General features: G+C 32.6%; 1 protein-coding gene across 15 annotated transcripts in view; it reads right to left on the reverse strand.

Annotated features, from left to right (window-relative positions):
- Positions 1-22,786, reverse strand: part of CCDC171 (coiled-coil domain containing 171) — a 397,884-nt gene that overhangs the window by 174,812 nt on the left and 200,286 nt on the right. For all 15 annotated transcript variants that reach the window (XR_011995545.1, XR_011995544.1, XR_011995546.1 and 12 more), the window contains 2 exons: positions 7,323-7,468; positions 5,018-5,072 (listed from right to left, as the gene is read on the reverse strand). Coding sequence is in view for 12 of the 15 variants with exons in the window: in XM_072728228.1 (XP_072584329.1) it covers positions 5,018-5,072; positions 7,323-7,468 (201 nt within the window). In the remaining 3 variants the exon portion in view is untranslated. The remainder of the gene's footprint in view (positions 1-5,017; positions 5,073-7,322; positions 7,469-22,786) is intronic.

The raw sequence follows: 22,786 nt of genomic DNA on the forward strand, positions 1-22,786 counted from the left end.
TGACCTTATTCATAGGAAATCCTAAAGAATCCTCAAATTATCAGAGCTAAAAAATTCAGCAAAGTTGCAGTATACAAAAGCAACATATAAAAATCAGTCATGTTTCTAAATGTTGGAAATCAAGAACTAAGAAATGAAACAAGAAAATAATTTCATTTGCAATAGCATCACAAACAATAAAATACTTAGGAATAAATTTAAGCAAGAAGGTGCAAAACTTGTACACTGAAAACTACAAAAGTTTTGAAAAAAATTAGAGAAGATCTAAATAAATGGATAGACATCCCATGTCATGGATTATAAGACTTAACATTAGGATGGAAATACTATCAAAATTCAATTGCCTTCTTCTTCATATGCTAAAATCATATGTCATTGATCCTAAAATCTATATGTAATATAAGGAACCCTGAAATGTCAAGACAAATTCTTGAAAAAAAAAAAAAACAAAGTTGGAAGACTTAAAATTCTTAATTTCAAAATTTACTATGAAGTTACAGAGATCAAGACAATGTGGTACTAATATGAAGATAGACAATATATAGATCAATGAAACAGAATTGAGAGTTCAGAAACAAAACCAAACATCTATTGTCAAAAGATTCTCAACATAGGTATCGAATAGGGAAAATAAAAGTCTTTTTAATAAATGGTGCTGGGATAACTGGATAGCCATGTAAAAGAATGAAATTCAGTCTTTCCATCATACCATATACAAAAACTAACTCAATATGGACCAAAATCTAAATATAAGAGTTAACACTACAAAACTCTTTGGAGAAAATATGGGGGATTTCTTCATGACCTGGGATTTGCCAATGTATTCTTAGATATAAAACCAAAATCATGATCAACAAAAGAAAAAAATTCATCAAAGTTAAAAAATTTTGTTCATCAAAGGACATTATCAAGAAAGTAAAAAGACAATCCAAAAAATGGAATAAGAGGGTATAGGAGTGACTGCTTAATGGCCCCTAGATTTCTCTTTGAGATGATGAAAATATTCTGAAAACACAGGTGTGGTGGTGGCATAATACTGTAAATGCACTGAAAGCCACTAACTTGTACACTTTAAAATGGTTGAAATGGTGACTTTTTAAAAGTTCGATAGTTCTGGTTTTTTCAAAACAGTTGAAAATTCAACTAAATAAAGAAGCATGTGTATAAAAAATGCACCTCATGGAAAATTGTGATTTTGTTCTCTTTTATTTTCCTTAATCCCAATAACCTGCTGTTAGCCCAGAAAAGTTTCTTAAGAAAAAGTTAACTTCTGGCCTACATTAAAAAGTCATAATATATACATGCATATATTTACATGTAATTAAAATAAAACATCTGTTTCTTTGAAATGAGGTATATGCTCTTAGATGAAAATGACTGGCCTTCCTTATTAAATACTAGTATTAGTCCCAAAGGGGATTTAAAAAATAATATCCAGTCAACTGCTTTGTATAATACAATTTTAAGACTTGAAAAGTTGAACATAATATATGTACCAAGTTTAAAAATTAACAAATATAGAGATGCCCAGGTAGCTCAGTGGTTGAGCGCCTGCCTTCAGCTCAGGGCGTGATCCCGGGCCAGAATCAAGTCCTACTTTGGGATCCCTGTGAGAAGCCTGCTTCTTCCTCTGCCTATGTCTCTGCCTCTCTGTGTCTCTCATGAATAAATAAATAAAAATTTTTAAAAATTAACAAATATATCTTGAAATCTAGAATTGTGATACCTCCAGCTTTGTTTTTCTTTCTCAAGATTGCTTTTAGTATTCAGGGTCTTTTGTGCTTCCATATACATTTCAGTATTATTTGTTCTAGTTTTGTGAAAAAGGTTGTTGGCATTTTGATAGGGATGGCATTGGATCTATAGATTGCTTTAGGTAATATGGACATTTTAACAATATTAATTCTTGGGACACCTGAGTGGCTCAGGTTGAGTGTCTGCCTTTGGCCCAGGACATGATCCCAGAGTCCTGGGATCAAGTCCCACATCGGGCTTCCTGCATGGAGCCTGCTTCTCCGTCTGCCTATGTCTTTGCCTCTCTCTGTATCTCTCATGAATAAATAAATAAAAAATCTTAACAAAAAAACAATATTAATTCTTCCAGTCCATAAGAATGAAGTATCTTTCCATTTGTGTGTGTCACCTTCAGCTTCTTTCATCAGTGTTTTATAGTTTTCAGTGTACAGGTCTTTTAGCTCTTTGGTTAAGTTTATTTACTCCTAGCTATTTTATTCTCTTTGGTGCAAGTGTAAATGCTGCTCTTTCCTTAATTTCTCTTTTTTTGCTACTTTGTTATTAGTATAAAGAAATGGAACTGATTTCTGGATATTAATTTTGTATTCTACAACTTTATTGAAATCATTTATTCTAGTAGTTTTTTATGATGTTTTTAGGATTTTCTATGTATAATATCATGCCATTTGCTAATAACAGTGATAGTTTAACTTCTCTTTTAATTTCAACCAATACGGATGCCTCTATTTTTCATGCCTGATTGCTGCAGCTATGAGTTCTAGTATTATGTCGAATAAAAGTGGTGAGAGATGAAGGGGAGTGGGAAATACAGTCTTCCAGATATGGAATGAATAAGTCACAGGAATAAAAGGCATAGGGAATATAGTCAATAATATCGTAATAGCATTATATGATGATAGGTGGTAGCTACACTTGTGGTGACCACTGAATTACATATAGACTTCTCAAATCACTAGGTTGTACTCCTGAAACTAATGTAACACTGTGACAATTTTTCAAATTTTTAAAAATTAACAACTATCAATGAAATGTAATTGTTTTTCCAAAAAACAAAAATTTAAGTTCTTCAATTGTTTAAGTTCTTTAAAATTCAAGAAAAGAAATAATGATTAGGGGCCCCTGGGTGACACAATTGGTTAAGTGTCCAACTGCTGGTTTCAGCTCAGATCATAATCTCGGGGTTGTGAGACTGAGCCTCTCATTGGGTTCCACACTCAGGGTGGAGTCTGCTTAAGATTCTCTTTCACTCTCCCTCTTCCCCTCACCATCACAATCTCTCTCTTGCTCTCTCTAAAGTAAATAAATAAATCATAAAAAGAAAAAAACAGTACCTTCATGAAAACTTCTATTTGATTATTGTGTCAGAAGTTAGTTTTAAAATTCAATTCAGCAGGTAAAAGTTCATTTTATTCTAGAATAACTGGTACAAAACTTGAAAACATATGTTTAAGATATATAAGTAGCTATACTATTTGGCTATGTATAATAAACTGTACTGAAGAGTTTGGATGCAACCACAACCATTTTGGCCATGAAAGATCCTACAACCTCCTTCTGTACTATGCCCAGTTTCTTCAAAATGGCAAAATGCCTCCTCTGGACAGTCTAAGGGGCCAGGAAAAACAAACCTGCAAAAGCTGGCATAAGGACCAGCAGACAGCACCTTCCTGAGAACTCAGAGCGACTCTCTGGGCCACTTTCTTTTTAGCACCCACTCTTTCTCATCCAAACTTCACAGAAAAGAGAATTAGCCCAACAATCAACTAGGCTTTCCTAAATTTTCACTTCAAGCTTGAAAAATAATTGATAATTTTGAAACCATTACGTAAATAGAAATTTCCAGAAATAGTAATCAAAATAATTAGCCACTAAATCTGAAGGGGAAAAAAAGCCATAAACCAAAAGTAAATCCACAGTGGCTCTAGGCCAATTCTAAAGACATCTTTCTTTCCCTATGACTCAAAAATCAAAAGATGAACTGCACCTGAAAAACTATACAGTTACAATTGTCCTACTGCAGTGAGTCTTGATTATACTTAAAGTACCTATTTTGCCATTCTCATAATGAAAGGATAAGGTACAACATCTGTATTCCGCTTGTGATAGTTTTTAACTGATGTCAAAGTGCCTCCCTCAAGGTAGCTGCCACCGAACACTTTTTCCTATAGCTGGGAAAATGAACAATTGGATTGCAAGGCAACATTAACTGTATAAAAAGATGTACCATATATACAACATAACTGATTTCTCCTACCAAGGGTCTCACCAAGTATTAAGAAAACCTAACCAAAGATGTCTCTTTTTCTACAAACCAAATTTCAGGTTTCTAACATATATGGATTTGATGTGACTATGTTTAAACTACACTGACTAACTTTTATAAGTGGGGATGGGGAGAAATCAATTTCAAACAATACTACTTTAAAACATAACATTCAGAATATTAGATTTTTTTTTGGAAGTGTTTTTGGTGATATGAAATGATGATAGTCACTTTCAATATCTAAAATAATACAGATGCCTAGTGTTTCTAAAATGTTAAAGTGTATTAAATACTAGTTTGCTAATGTTTATTTAAAATCTCCTTAAAAGGGTTCATTTTGTGGGTATTTTTAAGTTATCTGCAAAATTATGTTATAAAATAAATGTTGAGTCCCAAAATTATTGTAAATATGATTCTAAGTTTTTAGTACTATAACATCCTTAAATGCTACTCATCACTACAAATTAAATGTTAACTTATCATCAGAAGTAATCAAGTTTGAAAATAATAAGATATTATTAAATATATTCAATTTCTAGTTCAAGAACACATTCTTATAAGAAGGTAAATTACAACTCGAAAAATACTGCCAAATGTAATACATTATGGCTCCTCTATATACATATATATAGGATAGTAGGTTTGAGAGTGGTGAGAGGTTAGACAGTGTGGTCAAACATTTTATCATTATGAGACATGCAAGAATAATAATGACCTCTGGTTCAGTCAGCAAAGACCACAAATAACTCAAGTGCAATTATACCAGTTTGGAGAAACCACTATTTTTATAGTTTTATCAAGTACATAATGTGAATTCTGAAGAAAGTTATGTAATATAGCATTGTATAATACAAATTTTTAGTCATCTGGAAGGAACTTTTATTAATTTACTTTTAAGAAAGTTACAAAATGAATTAAAGTATCATGCAGTTAACAAAACTAATGACTAGGAAAATGTGATAACACAAGTTGAATGATATTGAAGAAAAATTATAGTACCTTATGAAGCATATTTTCTACTGTTCTCATATGATTAGCAACACATTCTTTGTCTCTAGAAAAAAAATTAAATTTAGGTATTAGTAAAACCCAATCCTTACAACTGTTACACATTTTAGTATAAGTAACTATTATTAAAAAATAAGGGTTCATTATTATTGTACTCCTTCTAAAAGTGTAAAATCTAACTATATCCACTAGTGTATTTCTGCATTAAACTCTTATCATTAGTTATATTGCCTGCCATAATTTAGACGGGGAAAAATCTTAAGGGTATCTCCAAAGATTTAAAAAATTAGAGAGATAAAAATAAATAATAGAAATTTTTTTAAAAATGAAAAAGAAAGAAAAAAGAAGCAATGATTACGTTATTGGTTTAAAATGTGCTAGAAAACCTGAACTTTTTTCTTTTGGTTTCTAATGAAAGAGATTTTAAAAATCTTAATGGTGGAGATATATTTTGAATGGCCATACTATGCAAAATAATATTTTCCTTTCTACATAGGCTCTTTGTGTATAATTGCACGAAAATCCTCCATGACCTTGACTAGAAACAGGCAAAGTTACTAGTTTCTTCTATCTGTCTTGTAGACTGAATTTGGCCTTAATAATGAAATAAGTCTGGATGTACAGCAAAGAGAATATAGTTAACATTGAAACAATTTTGAATGGAGACAGATGGTAGCTAGTTTTATCCTGGTGATCATTTCTTAATGTATACAAACGTTGAATCACTAAGTTATATACGTGAAGCTAATATAATACTATGTGCCAACTATACTTCGATAAAAATAAAACTAAGTTAAAAGTCTGATGAAAATACTAAAGACAAAAACTTAATGGTAAATTATAGATTGAAAATTGTAAATAATGTATTAGCTCCCCAAATTTCAAATTAACTTTATTTCATGTTATAAGGGTATGTGCCCATGGTCACAGATCATAGACATGAAAGATTCCTGAATTAGTAGCTATGTTTTGAAGATACAATATGAACCTGAAGACTTTATAATCTTGTTTCCATTAATCTCAGAATTTTCAGAGCTGCAAAGATGCACTAGAGCTACACTAAGCTTTCCATTTGCCATAAGGAAAAAGACTGAACAATGACAACAAAAAGCTGATTGAGCCAAATTCATATTTTTCAAAAATGACAATCAGATATATCTACCATGGTGGTACAACATTACGGAGTTCACGATTTTCCAGAAAACTACTAGTAGGTATTCAAACCTGCCAATATTTTGGCCTAGTGTAAACTCATTTTTCCATTATGTGTGAGCAATTTCCCAAGTCCAGTGGCAAAACTGTAGATATCCTAGATGGAAGATCCCCTGTTCTGTGATTTAGTTTATAGACTACATTCATTGTTCACAATATTTGATGTTTAACAAGAGTTTGTCTCAAAAAATATTTTAATTTATAGTCTATCTATATATGTTTATATACATATATATTTATATAATTGCTATATATATATTTATATATATAAATTTGCAATTATAGGAATCTAGAATTCCAAATTCAGAAAACACCAAGATGCTTCTTTAATCCATAAAGATGCTTCTTTAATCCATAAATAGATTTCCTTTAAGCCATGCTGTTGTACAAAGGACTGTCTTAAAGTATTCCATGAAATTTGATGTGAGGAACAAATAAAAATACCCATGAGAAATGTTCAATTTGAACTTCACAGTATATGTCAATTTGATTACTTGGTAAAAGGAAAAACACTCTCATCATATTTACATAGCTGCCCACTCTGAAAACTATATTTTTTTCTATTGAACATATTAGAATATGAAGCTGAAAAATTAAATGAATTTTCCATGATCAATATGTATTACACTGAAAAAGATGTTGATTATATGCTAGCATTTTTTTGTGGAAAGATTACTTACAATATTAGTGTACTATATGCAGAGCAAAATTTGGGGGGCAATGGGGCAGAAGGGAAGGAGGCACATGTGCTGGAAGGAACTATGAAAAACTTTTAAAGAGTATTCCATTTCATGTTAATGTAATCATGGTTTCAAACATGTAACACTACAACAGAGCCCAAAATACACATAATTCGAGGTTCTAGAGAAACTTAATACTTTTCCGAGGTTTCCCAATAAAATATACATTTAGCATGTTGAGTTAAGAGTTTTCTTTTTTGAAGATATATCAGAGAATTTCAAAGAGAGACAGCTGTACTTTTGTTTTCTAACACTGTATTATCCAGGGCTAAAACCCGGAGCATGAAAGTAAGAATTGATCTTTTGTCTGTTTTAAGTGATCTCCCCAAGGTCCAAGTGCTCACTTGGCTGCCATGCGGAGGGCACTCTCTGCATCATGGATGTTCTCTTCCAGCCGACGCTTGTCCTGCTCCAGCTGGGTGAGATGTCTATTGAGCTGACGCAGAGATTGATCTTTTCTTCTCAGCTCCATCTTTGCCTCGGAGAGACTCTGCAAGCAGACAGAAAACAGAGTTACTTGTCAGCCCTGATAATTAACTTCAATTTATGCCATAGGCTATTAGACAAAGAAGGATACAGACCGACTGGGAAGCACGCTTGGGTCATTACACATCAAGGTTTAACAAATTTTCTGCAAAAATTTTACATACTTACTAATTAGAAATGATAGCTCTGAGAAGATTTTGAAAAATGTTTAGCTACAAAATACAACTGTATTTTATTTTTTAAAATACTGGAAGGCAAATATACTTTATTCTTACAAAAAAACCCACATCTGATTACAAAAACCTCAAGCTACCTTATCTTTTAATGATGAAGAAGTAAAGATTTTCAGGGGAGAAAGCACATGAAATTTCAAATCTATCCAAAACAAAAAGCAGCATATGCCCAAAGTGGGTGTGTGAGTGAGGAGAGGGCGCATTAGGACACCTACAAGAGAATAAGGAACCCAAGACTGAAAAGTAGCACGACTTTATTTATAAAGAGATCCAAAGCAGACTGCTATAGAATCTCAGTGAACAAACTGGGCTCCCTAGCAAAACTCACCCACTTTCCCTTAAATAACTCTCATGGCAAAGACAGCAACATAAATGTAATTAACACCTTTCATCTAACAGGGGAAGTTACAGATAATACTTGCATTCAGAATTATTTATGTTCCATAAATATTTTTCTACTCCCAGAAGTATAAAATCTGTTGATTGATAGTTTGCTGTTTGCTTTCATCTGAGACAGTCCCTTAGCACAAAAATTTTAAGACGCGAGTACAAAACTCTATTTTGGAACTTTAGGGCTTTAGAATCAGACCTCACATTTTAAAGGAGTATTTTCTAGACTTCATTTAAAATAACACAGGGATCACAGGATCCCTTAGCACTAAAAATCTGTTTGTTCTCTTGCCTATGAAATTTCTAGAATATGAGCTTGTTGGTTTCTCAACTAAATTTGTTATACAGTGAGCAATTGGTTCACACACACACATATTTTTTCCTTCTTTCTCAGAGTTTAGCCACACATTAATATCTACAACTATGTTTCAAATGTCCAATAAATAATGCTGTAATATAATTTCATATTTAAATTTTCATGTTTAAAGATGCTATAATTTCATGTTTAAAATTCTTTCTGCAGTATTCTCTTAATGCATTCACAATAGGTAGTACAGAAAACGCAAGCTGCCTGCATGGAGCTAAAAAAAGTAACTCACTCTCTAAATGCTAGTACATTGAAAGCAATCATCAGTCAAATCAGGTATTTTAAAATGTTAAAAGTTTTTTTTTTAAGATTTTATTTATTTATTCATGAGAGACACAGAGAAGAGAGAGGCAGATACACAGGCAGAGGGAGAAGCAGGCTCCATGCAGGGAGCCCGACATGGGATTCGATCCTAGGACTCCAGGATCACTCCCTGGGCCAAAGGCAGGTGCTAAACCGCTGAGCCATCCAGGTGTCCCTGTTAAAAGTTTTTAAATGCAGTATTTTCACTTTTCAGTCAAGCTGCTTCCAGACAACCACAGTTTAAAAAATTAAAAATAAGCAAACTGTGATTACTTATTAGGTATAATATTTTAATCTTTAGTATTAACAAATGATCAAGAATATTCTGCCATAGAATAGTCACTGATTCAAACCAACTTTAGAAATACAATGAAGAACAGATTTTTAAAGGCCATGCAAACCTAGGTATTTTGTGCCACTGTTAAGATATTTAAAGGCATTGAAGTATCCTGAGGTTTCTTGATTTAAAAAAGTAAAATCCATTTGAGTCCTTTTAAAGCCAGGATTTCTGACATCTTTCAGTTAATAAAAAATGCTATTTTTCAGATATGAAGATAAAACTAATGATTCACTACCAGGTATGCATAAAGTTCGAATTCTTTTTCCAACAGAAATAATGGATTTGTGCCATCCATTGAAATTCTCTTGCTCACTAACTCTCACAACTAGCGGTGGCTATTTGTGTGAGGTACACAGTTTTTTCTCCAGCCTTGTCCTGGGTGAAGCTCACTGGTCCAGTCAGAGAAACCCATAACTCTGGCATCATCATAAAACCACACCTGACTTCTCAGCAATCCCATGTACATCCTTTCAAAGACCATATAGCTAATAGAATTCGAATTTTCACAATATATCCACATCTTGTTTTCTCCTGGCTTTCATTTTCATGTCTCAGGGGCAATGGCAGGGACCCACCAACATCTCCTAAAGCTTGCCTTATTTCAGAATAGCTGGGTGTAGCTCTCTGTAAGACTGAAATTGCAGAAAATGAACAAAAGAATGGAGTAAACAAAGAGGTATAGGTCATACTTCCTTAATGTGAAAGTGAAGAGACAGTAATCATGGTTACAGAACTTACAGACACAGGATTTCCGTTTTAAAGAGCTGAGTACATTACAATGGAATCTATCTACATCAGTGGGTCCCAAACATATACATAAAACACCAAGACATAAAAAATGGGTCAATATTATATCTTTTCCCTAATATTCACCCTTTTTGTTTTTGATGACAAAAGTAGAAATCTTTAAAAACCTCAACACCTTACGAGCTTCAAAGAAAGAAAAACATATTTATATGTGTGTATATATAATGTATATACATATGTACCTATCCATATATAATATACAGCATATATTATATATTTATATAAAACTTTAAGTTCAGCTTTTCTTTTCTCCTGTTCAGGTTTATCTAATTAAAACCCATGATAAACTTTATGGACTCTAATATTTCCAACCGAATGACTGAAACCAAGAGGGTGTGCCTCTAGGCAGCAAGGCAACAATGATAAGCAGCAGGTTAGCCACTAATTTCTCAACCAGGGTAGATTGTGGAAGTGTGATGTTCTGATATCCAAGAAACTGTTCAGGAGAGAATAGGATAAATCAAGTTTAATAACTCTGCTCCTAATTGTTCCCCCAATGCTCAACTCTAATTACTTGGAGAACTCTCCTGACTGTCACCTGATATTAAGTTGTTGGAGGCTGAGCCTGGAACAGCGAGATAATCAATAAACATTTAGTGGGGAGAAGAATGAAGATCCTGTTAAGCAGTGGGAACCTGCAGCACCCAAAGCCCTTCTGCTCATGAGAAAACCTATGGGACAGCCATAGTGATTGCAAAGCAATAATCCAAAGCACTGTTTTTAGGCCTTGAGGCCTTTAGGCAACAGTACATTTGAGGAAAAAAGGTTAACACGGTCACCCTAATTACAGCCCACTTTCACATACTTCATATATAAGCGAAGACAAGCCAATTAGGTAGAAAGGAAGATAAGGGAAGTTTTATTTGTATACTAATTAAACCCCTGATGAAATTAAAGGAAAAACATACAGCTCTGTAATTGTGTCTGAGAAAGGTCACTTCAGGTTCAGTTATCAGAACAGCACAGCCTTGAGATATTTCACTTAATCCACAGTACAGCCCTCATTTTGTACTCAGGTCTTAATATTTACAAAAAAAAAAATTCAAAGCCTGATACTGCATTTATCTTTAAACTATGCTGTGAACAATTTTAGCTGTTAGAAAGCTAATGCTAAATATGATAACAAGAGTTTCTAAAAAGACAGAATAATATTCTGCCTATATAAGAATTGATGCCACAATTCTGCCAAAGATTGAGTTTTCACCTTAAAACCAAAATGCTTTAAAGCAAATTTTTACAACAAAATCCCAAATTGACTGTATATCCAAAGCTATTCTGCAATATATGTATTGTATTTCTCTGGATAACGGTATTATTGCTCACCTCCATTTACACCTCTCGTAGTCCAGGCGGGTAGAGGTTGGGAGGCAATGGTTTCATTAAACTACTTATAAGAAGATGTTTTTACATCTGGTTGTTTTCCTAAGGTGGTCATGAAAAGCTATTTATTGCTAATGAAAGCTGGCAAGAAAGTAGTAAAATATAGGGAAAGCTTAGGGATAGAATATATAGTAGATGCGAATATTAAAAGACCTACACACTTTTTCAAATGTCTTTTTTCTTCCTTGTAGTTTCTGAAGTTCCCATAATAAACATGCATTACTATTCATTAAGAACACAAGTTATTTTTTAATTCACACATGATTTCATATTTATAAAGCTTTAAATGTTTATTAAAGCTAGCACTTTTTAAATTGTGAATATAAATTAAAATTCTATTAGTTTGCATCTATGAAATATTTTGAGCAGCGGAAATTTTTTTAATAACAGCTTTGTGGAGATATAATTCACCTACCACATATTCACCTTTTTAAAACGTACACTTCAGTGGGTTTTAGTATATCCACAGAGTTGTGCAAACATCATCAGTAGAGATCTTTTTTGAGGAGAAGTTCTTTAAAAAAAAAAAAAAATCTATCAAAACAACATGGCGACCTAAATATGTTATCTCCTGTTTCAGCAAACTCGAATTTTAAACTACAGAACATATACAAAGTTTGTCATTTAGTTCAGTAGCAGTTTCAAAATATAAAATTTATAACATGAATTCCCTGAATCAGAATATCTGATTAATAACTGTGGTCTAGAACAAAAGCTAAAGTTATCTGAAAGGATGTGCATAACTCTCCAGTTAATATTTCTGGATGTTAAGGGAATCATCCCACATAGTTCTTTCTCATAAGGGTACAGTGTAGCAGTGCTTTAGACCATTAGGCCAGCGAGGAAGACTAAGCCCCAGGAGATACCGCTTTTATAGATTTTCTTTTGTCTAATGGGAAATATCTACAGATCCACATTCTTACAGACTAAAAGCTAATGGCTTATTCAATTTGGTATAAAAGTTAGTCATACAAAATGAAAGGCAAGACAACAACATAAGTGTTATAAAGAATGAAGCTACATTTCCTAGGTCAGGGGAAAAAAACATCTATGACATATTTTTCTAAACTTTACTGCGTCTGATTCTAACTTTTGAATAAACAGTCCTAGATTGTGATAAATTGGGAACATCTCAGGGCACTAAAACTAATGTTGCAAAAGGAAACAACGCTGTCTTCAGCCCTACTCTAATAATGTGACAAAGAGAAAATTCTATAAATCAAGAACTGTGTAGCTGCTGGGTCGACCACACCACCGACCACACTGGCTGGCTGCCACAGAAAGTATAAAGTTAAAATGATACAACCATCAAGCTTACAACAGTGCACACAAGTTAGGGCTGAAACTAAAGAATACTGTATTTTACAATAAAGCATGAATGTCTGTGAGATAAGCAATTAGACAATTTACAATAAGTACACGATAGTAAAAGATGTTGGTATGTGGCAAAATTAATATACGGATAAATTTCTGTTCTTAGTATTCTCTACTTTAGATGAATAGTTTGAATTAAAAGTTCTGCAATTTTAAGTTATCTTCCTTAGGAACACTTTTATTATTTTCCAATAAAAATGCTACATAGAAAGTAAGTGACATATTTATAAGCTACAGCAAAGATAAACTACCTCACCCACTTTGGGGGTTGAATAAATAACACTCTAGTTACAACTCATATATCTAGAAAGAAAACAGATGTTAAAGTGTCCTATAAACCAAAGACTACATATATTTAAAATGCATAATTAATGCAATACTTATACTTCCCCATGTAGTGTCATTACAGTTTTCTTTAAATCCCCACCTATATGTAGCAACATATGAGTTTCTATATTATCCCTGTATCACCATTTATGGTAAACATATATAATTTTTTAAAATAATTGTTTCTATCACACTTGAAAAAGATAAAAGGAAATTAACAAACCAAATATAAAATAAGTTACTTTTATAAATAGGCCATATGGTAAATGATTATCAAAAAATGGAGCAAATAAGCAATGAAAATTCACCTTTAAAATTTCAAAGTCTGCTGTAAGATTTTTGTTGTATAATAGTTTATGGTTACTAGTACCATATTCTCATATATTCCTTGGTAAATGTCCTCTTATATTCCATCAAAATAAAAGCAAAAAGTTAATCCTCCCCAGTAAACTAACTGAAAGTGATCAATAGTAAAATCTAATGGAAAGAAAAGAACCTCACACAAGTGCTCAAAGTATATTGAATGCTATTTGTCCTAAACCTTACATATATACTACAAAACTCTGGTAGACTAAAAGTGTTAGGTAATAATAAGGTGAAGTGGGAGAGAAATAGTTAAAACACATTTCAAATGACAAAAAAAGGAGGATGATAAAGAGAATCACGAGAGCCCTCTCAACTGGAAAATACACTCAGAAAGTACAGAATAGACAAGTGGTTAGCTAGATTTACTGTGACACATGGCATGTAAGCAGTAATGTGGCAGTAATATTTTCACTGAGTAAAAAATAAGCTGCATTTAGCTGCACTACAAGCCTTATGAAACAGAGACAGGCTGCAGGTGACAACCACCATGATGCTGCTGCTGTAACAGAATCAGCTCTTAGGTGGCCTCTAAGTTCCCTGAGTGAATCCCTAAGAACATAAGTTCTTCTGTTGGACCTTATCAGCCACCCCTAGCAAGTCCCAAAAACTTCACACACATGATGTGTGTGAAGGTCTTAGCTATGTGAAGGTCCAGAAAGTTGTTGAATTCCCTGGCAAAATTTAATGAGTCAAGCTGTGAATTAGGTTGTAGAGAAATATCATTTAGGATTAAATGCTCTTTACACATCACTTGAGAATTATCTAAAACTACTAAGAAGAATTTGAAAAAAATATGAATAATTTATAAAGGGCTTCATATAGTTGGGTTGCTGACATTTAAATAAAAAGAAATTATTGTTGGAAGAATTTTTCAATTTTAAGAATTCTTTTTGTGATATAATTGAATAACAGGTTAAGTAATCCTATGTCATAATTAAAATACCCTCACATTAGTATTTTCATTGTGCTACAGAATTTAAATGACTGTCTTGAATATGCTATATATGAAATAATATTAATAAAAGTATATCAAATATCAGCTGAGTAAAAATCAATTTAAGATAATCTGAAGGTCAAATTTAAATTAGAAAAATAAACTTAGGTTCTTTTAGACATAAATGTAAATAAAACAAAGTCCAAATTTTTTGTTAAAAGTTTATTCATCAGATGAATTTTCATTCATTAAGTATTATACCACTGATTTCTATCTTAATTTGAGAAGTATAATCATTCAGGAGGGGGAGAGTTCTAAACACAACACCTTCACTAACATGCACTATCTAGAGCGTTCTACCGTTGTATGAAGGCGGTAGGCCTGTTCTTGAACAATGCCTGTCATTCAATAAATGTTTGCAATTATAACTTATTTTCCCCAAATCCTGATGGGAAAAATAGCTTGAATGAGAACTGAACCATTTGATTGTCATCATATAAACGTCTCATCGTTACATTAACTCATTTGATTCTTCACAGTCCAGCAAGATAGTTCACATTATCATTCCTACTTTACACGCAGAAAACTAAGAATCAGAGAAGTTAAGTAATGTTCCCAAGGTCATGTAATTGCTGAATGAGTTAATGCCAAAATGTGAGCCCAAATCATAGCACTCTAAATCCTTATTCTTTATCTTGCACTACAATGATATTAATAACCATCTCTCCAGTATTTCCATAAAATCCTAACTGGGAAATCCCTATGGAAATGTAAAATCAATATTTCACCTATTTCTCAAGTAAGGTAACGTATTTCAATGTATTTAAATAGCTGCTTTCTATTTATACTGAAATAAGTTTCAATAAGGGCTTTGGTATTATGTAACAGCACACTTTCAACGTCAAAAATCAAAGCATGCACAATTCCAGGCCCCTGTGTGAAAACAAGATCACTATCATCACTTATTAAATGTACTAATGAAATTAAGAAATAAATATTTGTAAAGTAAGGATGAATTATATAGCACACCATTAAAGTACAGAATTTTATACATTTCCAGATCTCATTAGGACACTGCTTTTCTTCAACCTTGAAAAGCACTGGAGTTCTCTCTTTCCTTTATGTGTTAGCAACAATAGCACTGAACTTTCCCTGCAGATCTTGAGATTTGGCTGCCCAGGATAACCTCAACTTCTTAAAGATTTATTACAGGATCTCCACACTATCACAACATATATCAAGCTCTATAATATCAACACTTGTAGCCAAACTGACCTGGTAAAAAAGATCTTAGCTACTGTGTAGAAAGTCATCTACGTGCCTAATTTAATCTAAAGAACTTAAAGAACTGACACCATACAGATTGTATTATAATATTATAGTAACAGAAGAATTAGTCATTAGTATCGCTATTTGTTAATCAAAGATATGAGAGTAGAAATGCATTTGACTTAAAAGAATCCCATAACACTTACCCTGTAAGGCATAAGGGAGAGGAGATGAGGAAAGGGAAAGGAATTGAAAGAGAGAGCAACAATTCAAATCGAGTACTTCTGATGCCACTCCAAGTCATAAACATTTGTCTACAGCCAGCGTGGAACAGGTGACACAGACAAAGCAAATGGCAACTACAACTAAACCTGCTGTTTCACCTGGCTGCCTTCACATGTCTCTGATACTGCAAATACTCTAATAAGGAGGTAAAAGTGAGAGTGAGTCTCCAATACAGAAAATGTACTTTCATTCCACTTGGCCCCTGAATGTACACCAACCTCGTTTGGTGTGCAACTGAAGAAATGGCAACATATCCCAACATAGAGGAAAACCTGGCTATTCTGGATTTATGTATAATATGTCACCTCTAATTTGGCCACTCCGGAAGGGACTTTTTAAAGGAATAAAAATAAATAGGAGCAGTTTATTGAATTGGGTAGACTGGAAGGGATGAAAATAAACAAAATGGCTTAATCCTTTTTCCACTAATAACTTCAAATATTCCATTAGATTTCCCTAAAGAAAAAAGACACATTTGATTGTATAGGATTTTTGCCTTATATGCTGATCCTAAAACCTAATCTCAACATAGGATGTGACTCTACTGTATCTATTTGTAATCATGCCTATTCATGCCAAAGTCAATAATAGTAATAGTAATAATAATAGCTGACACTTCCAGAGTACTAATCTTATTAACCCAATTATTCCCACTTAACATATAAGGATAACTGAGGCACAGAGTTCAAGTAACTTGCCCAAGATTACACAGAGCCAGAGTTCAAAACCAGGCAGGGTGAGATATAACTAAATAAATACATAAAAACAAAGAATATACTTTTCTTGGAAATGATTTCCTATCTAGAAAGATGAAAAGAGACTTAGAAAGCAGTTGTTTTTCAAGCTGAGTGTTCAATGTTATGAAGATCATTCTTAGCAGAATAAAACAGCATGTTCTGAGAAATACAAGAGGGAAGGCATGGCTGAAGGATGCCACTGAGAATGGCAGGAGAAGACTAGACAGGTACGTGTAGGCCAGGTGTCGTCAGAAAACTAGACATTTAATCTTGCAAATAATTTTTATACAGTATTCCACAGGGGTGCATCAAGATAAGTTGGGGCAACAATTGAATTAATGGACTCCCAATTCCCTTCCTTCTTTCAACCAGACTGTGTTTTAATGTTTTCAATGAGCTTTTTGTATAAGATTATGTTCAAAGAATTGTTCTATGACTGAGTACTTGCCAACTATTGTCATAGAAAGCTATGGGAAGCCACTGCGGGATTCCCAACCTAGAGCGGCATTCTCCAACCTTGGTCTCAGAGATCATAGATACAAACCATAACTACCAAATAAAAATAAATGCACAAGATCACTCTGGCTATATTACAACAGTTCATTTGCATCTTCAGCTGGAATGTAACAAAGGTTTAATAAGATTTCACCTTTGAGTATTCAGTGATATACTAGATTTAAAAGAATTTTTATAAAGAACTAGTTTGTAGCACATAGTCTTCCTTAGTATGCTACAATATTATATCAAATTCATGTTTACATTACTCAAGCAGAGTAAATATTAAATATTTACTTTATATAAATAAAACATTCTAGTCATATATTTTCTATTTCTACTAATAACGATACAAAATCCTGTAAGTTATTTGAATCCTATGACAGAGAGCCATAAACCAAGTTACAGCAGAAATATATGATGAAAAGAACACATTATTTTAGGAGCACAAAAAAGTTGCTTAGCAGCTAAACTGAGTGATTGTTTTCTAAGAAGTACACTGTTTGGAAGAAAAAAAAAAGAAGTACACTGTTTTGTGGCCTATAGTTTTAAAATGTCCTTTTCACATTTTACCAATAACAAAGTAGTTATTGTGTTGGGTTATTTTAAATAAAAACAACTTAGTTGCTATGTTGGGTTGTTTTAAAGAAAAAAAAAGGTTTAAAAAAAAAGTTACCACTAGGAATAATCACTAAGTTATTATTTCTAAATAACTAAATGGATTGGTATCAGCTTTCCCATTATGTGATACCCATGACAGTAATTTTTAATCCCTCTTCCTCCTAATAATTACAGAAAAAGAGACTGAAGATGAGCAATAAAGATGGTGTTAAAGATTCAGCAACAGTTGGCAATTTCAAACAAAGTATTAGGGAAAAGCAGAGAGATGGGCCCAAGGCTCAGTGCAATTTCTTGAGAAACTGGATCTAGGAAAACTTGCATATTTGGGTAATGACAGTTGAACACACACACACACACACACACACACACACACACACACACACACACACGGGAAGTAACAGTATAGCAAAACACATTATCTTATGGCTTTGTTTCAAAGGGAATTTTCCTGTGAGGGTGTGTGTATACACACGTATATACACCTACTCAACAAATGGTACCATTTTGGTTATAAAGAGCTTCCCACAAAATTATCAAGAGTTTACATTTTCGATCCCTCTGTAACCAACCCATTCACTTGAAGAAAAACACACAGCTATTCTATCCCTCTAAATGAGCGAGATCACCATCTAGTGGTGACTCCTTGAAATGTCAAGCATATGGCTTCGGGAGCCTTGAAAATGCTTCATGGAATGTGGTTAACAGAGTCTATATACTCTAGAACATTCATGTTTTTAAAATAGTAAAATACTCTGAATAATCTTTTTCTTTTTAGACTAATAAAAACTCTAGAGCAAGAGAGAAAAATGCCAACTAAATACATGGTTCCCCACAGGGTGCTTGGCTAGCTCAGTCAGTAGAGCATGCAACTCTTGATCTTGGGATTGTAAATTCAAATCCCATGATGGGTGTCGAGATTAATTAAAAATAAAAGTCCTTTAAAAAATAAAAATAAAAATAAAAAATATATATATGGTTCCCTCTTTTCAACCCTTCTAGCAAATGGGAAAAGAGCTACAGGTGATAAAATGTAGTTATGCCAAATTCAGTCAAATGGCTAACTAGAAAACAGAGTCTTCACCTTTTCTGTATTTATAAAGTTTTTAAAAATCAGTTATTGTAGTAGATTATATTTGTTCTGCCTCTCTGAGGAAAAAATTATACTCTCTCCTGTCTCTTCTGTCCCACTGATATCTGGTTTGACCATGTAGCTGGTGGTGTCTCTTCTGCAAAGAAGATTATATATTCCCTATCTTATCAGGTTCAGGAGTGTGCACATTTCTTTGGTCAATGAAATGTGGACAAAAAAAAAAAAAAGAAATGTGGATAGAAGTAAAATGATATCCCTTCCTAGTAGATACAAGAACAGCAATGTCTAGGGGATACTCTATCAGTCTCACTCAGAGTGAGAAATCCATGCAATCTAGATAGGTAGAAGCACAGCTGTCCATAGTGGGTACATACAAGGCATGAGAAGTCTCTTGTAGGACTACTGAAATTGTGGGGTCACCTGTTACTGCAACATTACGAAGCATATCCTAACTGATACACTTCTATTCCTACATATAGCAATTTATTCTAGGATTCTTAAAAAGATTTTATTTACCTATTTTAGAGAGAGAGCATGTGCCCATGAGAGCAGGGGAGTGGGGAGGACAGAAGGGAGGAAGAGGAAGAGAGAGAGAACCTCAAGCAGACTCTGAACCAAATGCAGAGCCCTACCTGGGGCTTAGTCTCACGATCCCAAGATCATGACAACTCTAGTACTTACACAGCTATAACATCATTAGTGGATACTTCAGAAAATCAGTTTCTAGCCTGATTTAATATTAGATCATCAGTAGAGAAATGGATTTTAATTAACTATTAAAAGCACAGCAAGTCAGTGATTTTAGTCAGTATAAAAATATGATAAAAGTGTATCATTACCTTACAGAAAAATAGAGTTGCAAACTACAAATTAAAATAAACTAAAAAAATTAAAAATAAAAATAAACTAATATGTACAGCTATAATTTATAAGAAATATTTTCTTCCAAAATCTTCTCTGATTTATATTTAGTGTATGCATATTTTATTTTAATATATTAGATACATAAAAAAGATATAATGAAGGGAAAATATGTTCAAGCAATTCTTTGTTCTTTTTCTTTTCCTTAAGAATAAATTGTATTAATTGACATTTTTAAATGGCCATGATATAGTTCTAAATTAATAAAACATGATACCATATTTGTAAATACACCTATGATATACTATATACATTACTAACATGCATGCAAATATATTAATGTTTACACTTAAAATTTTGCAATTTTTTAAAGTTTAAATTTTGCGACCAAAATGACAACAGAAATACTCTTAGTATTTTTCCATTATTTTCAACATATTATATATAAACTCTAGGTTAACAATGCAACTGTCACAATTTTTATAAGATCAACTTTCATCACAAAACCTTAATTTAAATTTATATACAGGATATCATAATAGTAATTGAAATTGATTTTGTAAATGTGCTCTACTAAACAAGAAAAGGAAATTAATCAGTTATATAACCTTTTATCAAATGCATATCAAATATGCAGTTATATTTAATCACTATCATTTATCTAACTCCTTGGGAAAGAAGAGTATTAGATTTCAATGATTTGTTTCCCTTTCACAGAATAGGCAGGAAGGGGCTTTGTATTTCTCAAGTTAATAGTCACATAATAATACATATCCATCTGATTCCAGGGATTTTGTCAAACCCACACCATACCTAAAATTGTTTCATTTTAAGACTTTTAGCCATAAACGCTCTAAATCCACATCCTTTAGAGATAAATGATTTTCTAAATTCCATAAGGACTCTATGTCTGCTCTATGTCACAGGATTCAGATCAGAAAAACAGACAAATTCTATTTCCATCACACAAACACTGTTGATGATTCTGGTCTGCTTTGATACTCTGACTTTACTCCTGAAATAAGGTAAAACCACTTTAAAGGTGTTTCCTGTTTCATCTATCACAGAAATTTTCCTTGTTGGTACTCTTAACAATAATCCTTATTACAATACCTCCCTAAATACATTTTGGAATTTGGCCAGGTTTTTGGCTATCAGAAGACAAAACTGACTAACATACTTTACCTTTTACAGTTTCAGGCATTCTAATTTCATAGAAGTTAATACTACCTTATGTACATTTTTAATTAAAACATAGTAAATAATACTTGGCAGGCATTCCGTAAGACCAAAGCATAACAAAGTCATTCATTAGACAACCCTTAAAGTGAAAATACTAAAATAAAATGTAGTCTTTCAAGATCAGTAAATACTAGTGTTTCCTGAAATCTCATGTTAACAACATAACAGTGAAATGTTAACAAATTTCCAAATAAAACTCAAGCATGTTAATCAAATGTTTCCTATAAATGGAATGGAATAATGATTTAGTATACATAGCCCTACATAGGGGTAAATTTACCTCTAAAATGAATTAAACATTTCCACATAATCATGTCAGAAATATAAACATATAATTAGATAATTACCTCCAAAGTCTGAGATATTTATATTTATGCTCATTCCATTACAAATGTAATATTCTAAAGTTGGTGATTATAGTTGATCAAAGTTAAATTAAATTATTTCTGAAACAAAACCACCAGAGTCTCAGATTAATGAAAACTAAAACACATTCAGAGAGTAAATAAATTTTGATTAGTCCTTTAAGTTATAATGTACTGTTTACTAATTTTAAAATGGACCCTTTGAAACAACAAATAAATAGTATTTTCATAGTTAACCATGGGATATTTGTAATTAAACAATACAATTTGGATCATTTTTGTAGTGCATTCAAAGAAAATTTTTCTAACAGAAAAAGACTTACTATCATCATCAATAAATCATCATCTCTGTGTTCTGTTTCTTTTTCCACCAATTACTAGCTCTATGACCTGAGGCAAGTTAAATTCTCTGTGCCTTGGTTTCCTCATCTGCAAATTATGAATGATAATATTTAACTCAGAAATTGTTTTGAAAAATAGATAAGACAGGTATTAGCTGCAAATTACTTAGCAGGGTGCTAACAAAATCATACGTAATACAAGGACAAATGCTAACAAAATGTACACAGTCCCTGAAGCCATAGTCCACGATGGAGATTTATAAAATTACCAAGAACCCCTTCTGAGAAATACAAGTCATAAGATTATAAAACTGCATATTTATATTACCTAAAATACTTTAGCATATTGTCAACTCAATTAAACTAAAAACTCTCACTTAACAGTGGCAGAAATCAACTTCAGTTATTATATATTTTATGTGGCACAATGTAAATGAATATCATTCACAAAATTACAAATAGTTTACATATACTTGAAAATAGTGGTTTTCCAACTGAAATGTACATTTCAGATGAAAACATGACCTCATTTCAGTATGGAGTGCCCAAAGATCGAATGCCAACCACAGAGAGAGAAGGTCAAATTAGAGGGGAAAGAGATTTGACTAGAATATCACTGAGAAGTGGATCTGACGTGTGCGTGCCCACTGTAGATTTATCTGGACTTTCTATTGCATTTAATAACCAAAAGTTTAAAAAAGAAAAAATTTTGTGGACTTAAACTTCAGTGAAAAGGAAACAGAGATCATGGGGAAAGTTGATTAAGATGAAAAGTAAAGGCACCCCAAGGAAAATTGCTTAGAAGCTGTACTTCTCTACAAAAAAGCAAGACAAACAAATAGAAGGCCAGAGCAGGGGACAAAAAAAAGAAATCGAAACCAAAATACCCGAACGCCCTCTAACTATAAGGGACTTTAATATTGCAACAAAAACCAAAGGAAGAAAGATACCCAGAAAAGTCATATGCATTGATATTCAGGATACCAGGAAAAAATATTGTTTCAAATATTTTTTTAAAAAACAGTTTTGTAGGCCTATTGATTCCTTTTGCACATTTCAAGGTAAAGTAGTTACTTTGTAGTAGATTCGATAATATAACAAAGATCTCTCAGGAATCTGGATTTAACAAGAGCCTTCTCTATTTCTGAAACAAAAAGACAAGCTACAGCTCAAACTAACTGGAATAAATGGTATG

This window comes from Vulpes vulpes, chromosome 12 (assembly GCF_048418805.1).
Source record: "Vulpes vulpes isolate BD-2025 chromosome 12, VulVul3, whole genome shotgun sequence".
Classification (NCBI taxonomy): Eukaryota; Metazoa; Chordata; class Mammalia; order Carnivora; family Canidae; genus Vulpes; species Vulpes vulpes.